The sequence below is a fragment of the Haliaeetus albicilla genome, chromosome 11, assembly GCF_947461875.1.
Source record: "Haliaeetus albicilla chromosome 11, bHalAlb1.1, whole genome shotgun sequence".
Lineage (NCBI taxonomy): Eukaryota > Metazoa > Chordata > Aves > Accipitriformes > Accipitridae > Haliaeetus > Haliaeetus albicilla.
The window spans coordinates 6,255,762-6,263,140 of NC_091493.1; the positions used below are offsets into that span (position 1 = coordinate 6,255,762).

General features: G+C 38.4%; 1 protein-coding gene across 1 annotated transcript in view; it reads left to right on the forward strand.

The window, feature by feature from the left end:
* The window catches only part of PTEN (phosphatase and tensin homolog), a 50,181-nt gene extending 43,179 nt beyond the window's left edge, over positions 1 to 7,002 (forward strand). Inside the window, exons 8-9 of the mRNA XM_069795935.1 lie at positions 2,184 to 2,408; positions 3,414 to 7,002. Of these exons, the coding sequence (XP_069652036.1) occupies positions 2,184 to 2,408; positions 3,414 to 3,599 (411 nt within the window). The 3' untranslated portion in view covers positions 3,600 to 7,002. The remainder of the gene's footprint in view (positions 1 to 2,183; positions 2,409 to 3,413) is intronic.
* Positions 7,003 to 7,379: the final 377 nt, after the last annotated feature.

The window sequence follows — 7,379 nt, forward strand, 5'->3', positions numbered from 1 at the left end:
ATCCTGTACTTCCAGATCCAGGGGTGGGTGTTTTTAAGACTGTTTCTGAGGTAGTAGTGGTGAAGAAGAGGAGGGTGCTAAGTGTATTGAGCAGTTTGGGCCTGGCAAGAACCTGCTGACTGCTGCCTTGCATGGATGGGCTCCAACAAGGTTTCTTCATAGATGTGATGGCTTGAAGGGACTTGGTGGCAGTGGCAAACATCTGCTAGTCTCCCAAGACAACTGTAATTACAGCATGTTAATTTGGTAGATTAACTTGATTCCCAAAGGTACTGGAGAGGCATGCACTGAAGTGGATAACTTCTTAACTACCAGAAGTGTTTCTGACTGAATTATTTAACTTTTGTCTTTGCTGTTGCACTTCCTTACAGGCTGGGGGTCTCTTAAGTTCTTGTAGAAATGCACACAAGCTGGAAGTATTTTTGTATGCTTTACCTAAAATACTGAAAATGGATCTACTGACCTTTGGTAGAGAAGGCAGGTAGAAGTTCTTTCATCAGACACTTCTGAATTCCCAGTATTTGTGTGTGTATGTGTTTTTATTCATTTGTGAGGAAGAAGAATGTAAGTTAAGCAGTAGTCCAGCTCTTCCCTGCCCCCTTCTTGTTGGCCCCAGAAAATGTTGTGATATTTTGCTGGTGCCAAATTGCCTGCAGCAGGGAGGCATGCTCATATGATACGCACTAGAACCACTCTGTTCCACCTCTGATTCCTCCCTTACTTACCAGCAGAGGTGAATAGCTAGGAAGATGGGGCAGGACCTGGGTTTTCCAATAAGAAATTGGAATTAGATCTCTCTGGTAAACCAAAGTATGTAAATTAGCTCAGAAGGAGTTGGTTTGTTTACTGGTCCTGTATAGTACCAAGGAATGTTAGATTCTGGTATGTGCTAGCTTTGTCACCCTTGCAGCTTTAACAAAAATGCAGAAATACTAGCTATTGTGGGAAGGCTGGCCATTTGCACTTTGGATCTTTTGCCTGAGAACTCAAATCAGAGTAAAACAGAAGGTTTCATTTGTAAAGAGGAAGTACATGTAGCTCAGTTTCAGATGGAGAACTGCTTAATGTGCTAGTCAGGACCAGTCTGCTAATGGTAGTTGATCTTGGAAACATCAACTCTTCACTGATAAAAGTGTGGCAAGTGATGGAGAACTAAAACAAGAGCATTCAGCGCATCATATGGAGCTGTTTAGCTGAGAGCTTAAAGGTGAAGTTCCTGGGCATGCCATTTTCAGGGGTTGGCTGGCCAAGAACAAAATGTTGCTGCTTGTTCAGTAGCACATACGGAGATAGACACTCACAATGACCCTGCTAGTCATAAGAAGCATGTAATATACTGGCTGATAACAGCTAGTTTTCCAGTGACTTTTTAAAATCACTGATACATTTGTATTTTGCCTCTTTATGCAGGTATACCTGTTGCAGTGTTATAGTGGATAATCTAACTTGCACCTTTGCAGCTGTTGATGGTCATCTGTCAAGTTCTGCTTAAGTTGAATATACTTAAACTGTCAGTGCCTCATCTTCTCATTAAAAACTTCCTGCTGAGTAGAAGGACAGCAGACACTTTCAGAGTCTGACTTGCTCTTAGTACCAGCAAACATCTGACTGGTAGAAACCGCCTCCATGAAGCAGTAATGAATCCACTGCAATAGGAGTCCTGTATTTGTAGGGTGGTTTTATTCAATTACAGCTATTTCTGTATAAAAACAAAGCATTGTGTTATGCAGGAAGCTATGGGGGAAGATGTTCTCTATTGATAAATACCACTCACCTAAGCTGGTTTGCACAGGTTGTCTGTTGGGTTTGGCTACTGCTTGGCAAGGTACGAGCAAAAAAATCTCTATGCCTTGTGATTACAAGTTTAACACTTGTTTAATTCATTGTCATCTGCTTTATTTGTAGGTATGACAGATTGTTTTAAAACCAACTTTTGATAAGGAGTGACTTCTGAAAGCTTAATTGGTTAAAATTGAGTTTGATTAATGCAGATTTTTGCGTATTGTCTAGGACAATTGGTGAAAATGTCTTTGCATGCAATGTAATCAATGATGTACTGTTGTCCAAACAAGTTTTGTCTGATATTACCAATTTGGTCTTGACCAGATGATGCTATTAGTCTAATTAATGTGCCACTAGTCAATACTAAAGCAAGCTTGTTCTTTGTGTTCTTCCTTCCCCAGGACAAAATGTTTCACTTTTGGGTAAATACATTCTTCATAGGACTGGATGAAAATTCAGACAAAGTAGAAAATGGAAGTCTAGTTGCAGATCAGGAACTTGATGGTATTTTCAGTACAGAGCGCTCAGATAATGATAAGGAATATTTAATCCTTACATTAACAAAAAACGATCTAGACAAAGCAAATAAAGACAAAGCCAACAGATATTTCTCTCCAAACTTCAAGGTCAGTATATATTATGTGTAAACAAAGCTGAAAAGCTGCATGACGTTATCTGATTTGTCTGTCTTGCCTTATGGAGGAACCATTTGAAACTGCTATCTATGTAGAAATTGAATTAATGTATTAGTATTGCCACTTAGTAATAGCTTCTAACCTTGTAAGTTTATCTGCTTTTGGGGAAGTCGATAGATGTTGAGAGACTGAGTAAAGGATTAGGGTTGTTTTAGGTATTCATCAAAGCCATTAGAGACGTGTAGTAGGAGACTCGGAGACGCAGGTAGCATCTTTCCTCTACCAGCTGCATTGCCATGAGCTCTGAGCTTTACACAGTAATTCCAGAATTGATGTGCAGAGGTGCCTGCTTGACGGGAATACCTGAACCTGTAAGTTTAGCCTTGAGGAATATGAGCCATTGCCAGCACTGTTTTTAAAAATGAAAAAGGCATTTTTGAGAATTTCACTGTTTTCTAATTTTCTCATAAGTATCAGACCCCAGCAGTGCTTGTTTGAAGGTAATGGTCATAGTTGCTTGTTGGAATGTTGCTTGGATCAGACTTTTAACACACACACACACACACACACACACAAAAGTCACCAGTAATAGTCTTTTGTTCATTCCTGTGCACTCTTATTACAATCTCTTTTTATGCTCGCAGAGGTCTGGAAGGTAAGACGGTTGAAAAGCTTAGTGCAGCATGGCCTGCTGCAGTGGTGCATCCTGCTGCTGTAACTCAAGAGTACCAGTGGTTGGTGCAGATATGCAGAACTCCTTCAGCTGGGCTTGAAAAACCTGCTGCTTTGCCAGTTCTTTATTTTGTCAGAGGTGGTAGGGAGAGACTGGCTAACCTCAGAAGAGCTCTTTCTTTATTTCCTTCTCTCCAGAGTAGAGAGAGGAGCACTCGTGTGATTCAGTGTAGCGAAAGGAGCCATGCTGTTAAAAATTGCATTGTTACCTGTGTTCGGTTAAGTCCAGGTTCCCTTTTTAAATGTTGTTTTTTCCTTTCCCAGGTGAAGCTATTTTTCACAAAAACAGTAGAAGAGCCATCAAATCCAGAGGCTAGCAGTTCAACTTCTGTAACACCAGATGTTAGTGACAATGAACCTGATCATTATAGATACTCTGACACCACTGACTCTGATCCAGAGAATGAACCTTTTGATGAAGATCAGCATACGCAGATTACAAAAGTCTGAATATTTTTTTTATCGGAGATAAAAAAAAACACACAAAAAAAACCAACCACGAAGAGCGACAAACTTGAATAAACTGAAAAAAGGACCTTTTTAAATGGCAAAAAGACATAGTGTCAGATTACCAATTATAGGAACAATTCTTTCCTGACCAATCTTGTTTTGCCCTATAAATCTACAGGGTTTGACACTTGTCCAGTTGGGAAAAAAAAAGGTTACGTAGGTCTGATATGTAAATACCTTTTTGTGTCAAAAGGACATTAAAACTTCAATTAGGAACTATAAACATGGCACTTTCCCATTTTATTCCAGTTTTATAAAAGTGGAGACAGACCTAATGTGTATACGTAGGAATTTTTCCTTTTGTGTTCTGTCACCAAACGAAGTTTCAGAAATATACAGGTTCACATCCTGCCCCTTTTTTTGCACTTGTGTGGCAACAGAAAAGTCTGCAGTTGGCTAAGAGATGTTTCTAGAAGGTTTTACTACATTCTAATGCATGTATTTTGGATGGGGGATGGAAAGTAATGCTCAGAAAGGAATATATAGTCTGCTGGAGCTTGGCCTGTGTACCATATCCGGCTATTTACATGCACCTTTCTTTAGCATGCTACTGTAATTCATCCTGGACAATTGAAGAGTCGCCGCTGTCACTGCTTGTTGTTTGTGCATTTTATTTTTTTAAGTGTAATGGTGCTAGAAAAGGCAGCTAGAGAGAGTGATTCTGTATAGGGGTACAGGAATGAACCTTCACAACATCCTAAAGACCCGCAAATGAAGGGAGAAAAATTACTGGGGTCACAGAAAGGAAACACAGCAACAATGACTTAACCATACAAATGTGGAGGCTATCAACTAAAATATGGGCTTGAAACAAATTGTTACAAAATTTGACAATGATATATTAATTTTTTTCTGAATTGTAATGGCTGCTCCATCTCCTGTGTAATCAAGGCCAGTGCTAAAAGTCAGATGCTATTAGTGCATACATCAGTCAACATCTTACGTTTATATTATTAGTTTTTCAATCATATTCCTGCTGTGAATACTTCATATGCTGCCTTGCAAGCTTTTTTCTCATTAATATAAAAATATTTTGTAATGGTGCACAGGAAATTTCAATTGGAGATTCTCCAGGTTAGTGTTTGTTTTGAAGATTTATGATGCATTTATTCAATCAAACCTCTGTCAGCTGTTCCACCCCTTTGACCTTACACATTCTATTACAATGAGTTTTGCAGTTTTGCACACTTTTTAAAAAAATGTCATTAACTGTTAGGGAGTTTTACTTGAATACTCAGTACCTATGATGTTTTAAAAACAGACATTACACATGATGTAGAGGAAACCAGTGTTGCAGTAAATTCTCAACGCTGTGTGTATATGAAGATGTGTACTTTTAAAAAGCAGAGCATGTCCCAAATATATTGTTTGCTACTGAAAAAAAAAAAAAAAACAACAACCCCAAAAAACCAAACCACCCAGCAAATTAGATTTCTAAACTGGCAGTGTTGTATTATTTGTTCGTAGGGATATAGCCAGGAGTTGGGCTTGAGATTCACTTTTGGTATATAATTGACATGCCCAGACTGCAGATGACTTAAGAGTACAACTACTGTTGCATACAGATGTGAAGTAGCTGACAAAATTGTTCTCTCTAAAGTATGCCATGAATAGCTGTCCCCAAATTGATACTTTTTTTAGGATGTAATACACCTCCCCCCTTTTAATTAACTTATTGGTGCTGACATTGAAGTTCATTAGCTGTGTTCTCGCCTAGATAACAACTGTGTATGGAATCTGTAAGGGCCCTGTACAGCAGCATTAATGGTAAGAATTTGAATGAGACAAGGCAGGACTTCCAGTAGTTACTATTGGTAAACGAAGGTATAAAGTGCTTTTTTTTTTTTTTTTTTTCCGGTATCTATTGGTCAATTTTGCTCATCAGATTCATGATTCTAACTTCTAACAAAGCTGATAAATACTTTCTGACTTATAGGTTTAATTAGACTTTGATAGCTTAATGGATCAAGATTGCTGGTTCCAGTGCTCATTATTCCCACTGTTATTGACGAGCAGGAGTTGGTTACCTTGGGACGTGACGTTTAACTCTTACCCTTCGAATCATGTTTCACCTTGTCTGTGTTTTAACAGTTGAGAGTTGTGTTGGCTAATAAACAAAAATGTTCATGCTTTAAAAGTATTCGGATATTGACACTGCTGCGTGTCCCACTTTGGATAATAAAAATTGGATTGGTGCGGTTCCGGTATGTAACGCTGAGGGCCGGATTGGAAATCATGATGCGATGGGCTTTTGCACTGTTATTTTTCCTTTGGAATGTGAAGGTTGGAATGAGGGTTTTGATTTTTTTGAATGTTTCGATGTCTTTGAGAAGCCTTGCTTACATTTTATGGTGTAGTCATTGGAAATGGAAAAATGGCATTATATATATATATTATATATATAAATATATATTATACATACTCTCCTATACTTTATTTCAGTTACGACCCCCATAGAAGTTGACAAGAATTACTATGACTGAAAGGTTTTTGAGTCCTTATTAAAACTTTATTTATGACAGTATTCATAATTAGCTTGAACTGCATTCTGTAGGTAATCTTTCCTTGAGTTTCTGGACTGTATGCTTAAACCTTTTTGGATGTGCAACAGCTTACATGTCTGAAACTACTTGAAGGCATCACTTCGGTAAGAGCTTACTGTTAGGCCCTGAAGCATCCCCTAGTCATTGGTAGCCCCACTCAAAATATTTGCCACAGCTATTAAAGGGCAGTTGTATAAATAGCGTCTGGATTCGTTCCTGTGGCACACATTGTAAACTGAAGTGGAGTTTACATGCAGCATCAAATGTTTCAGCTTTCAAAAAAAAAGAAAAAAAAATTTAAAAAATAGGATGCTAGTGTGCAAGTTCCATGTTTAGTCATAGCAAATGTGTGCAATATGTTAACGATGCCTGTGGTTGCCACGAAGTGCCTCGTTTACCTTTTAAATACTGTTAGAAAGTGTCATGCATGCAGATGGATGGGGTGGAACTGTGCACTAAAAGGGGCTCCAACTGCAGTGTTTGGCAGAGCTGCCTTTCTCTGCCAGTTCAAATTTTCAGTCTGTTTTCATATAGCATATATATATATAGATACTAAAAGAAAAAAAAAAATCAGTCTGTTAAGCAGCCTTACTCTGATTCAGCCTCTTCAAATACTATTGTGCTGTGCAACAGTGGCTCTGTGTGTAATGCTATGCACTGAGAATACACAAAAACCAAGTATGACATGTACAGGTAATGCCTCATACAAATCAGATGTCCGTTTGTTATTGTGTTTAACAACCCTTTATCTCTTAGTGTTAAAACTCCACTTAAAACTGATTAAAGTCTCATTCTTGTCACTGTGTGGGTGTTTTATTGAAGTATTTTGAGTATGGAAACGGTCAGTTAAAATATTTTGCTTGTAAGCCGTGAAATTTTGAGCATGATCGTTAGAGCAAAGGATGCTCCTTGTGTGTCAAGGGATTTTAAGGGAACTGCAGCTTAAAACCCTTTTATGTTCAGAAGCTTTAAACAAGTGTAGGCATTGGAATCCAGATTGTGTGCAGGGAGATCAAACCTTTTACTGTGATACTGTCATGGTGAGATGCAGGACCGCTTTCCTGGGGAACTAAACCATTTTTAGTCTCCAAGTAAGAGAACTCTTTCCAAAGTGCAAAATTTTTAATGTTGACCAGTGCATCTCCAGCAAAATGAGACGCGAGTCAAACCTGGGAAG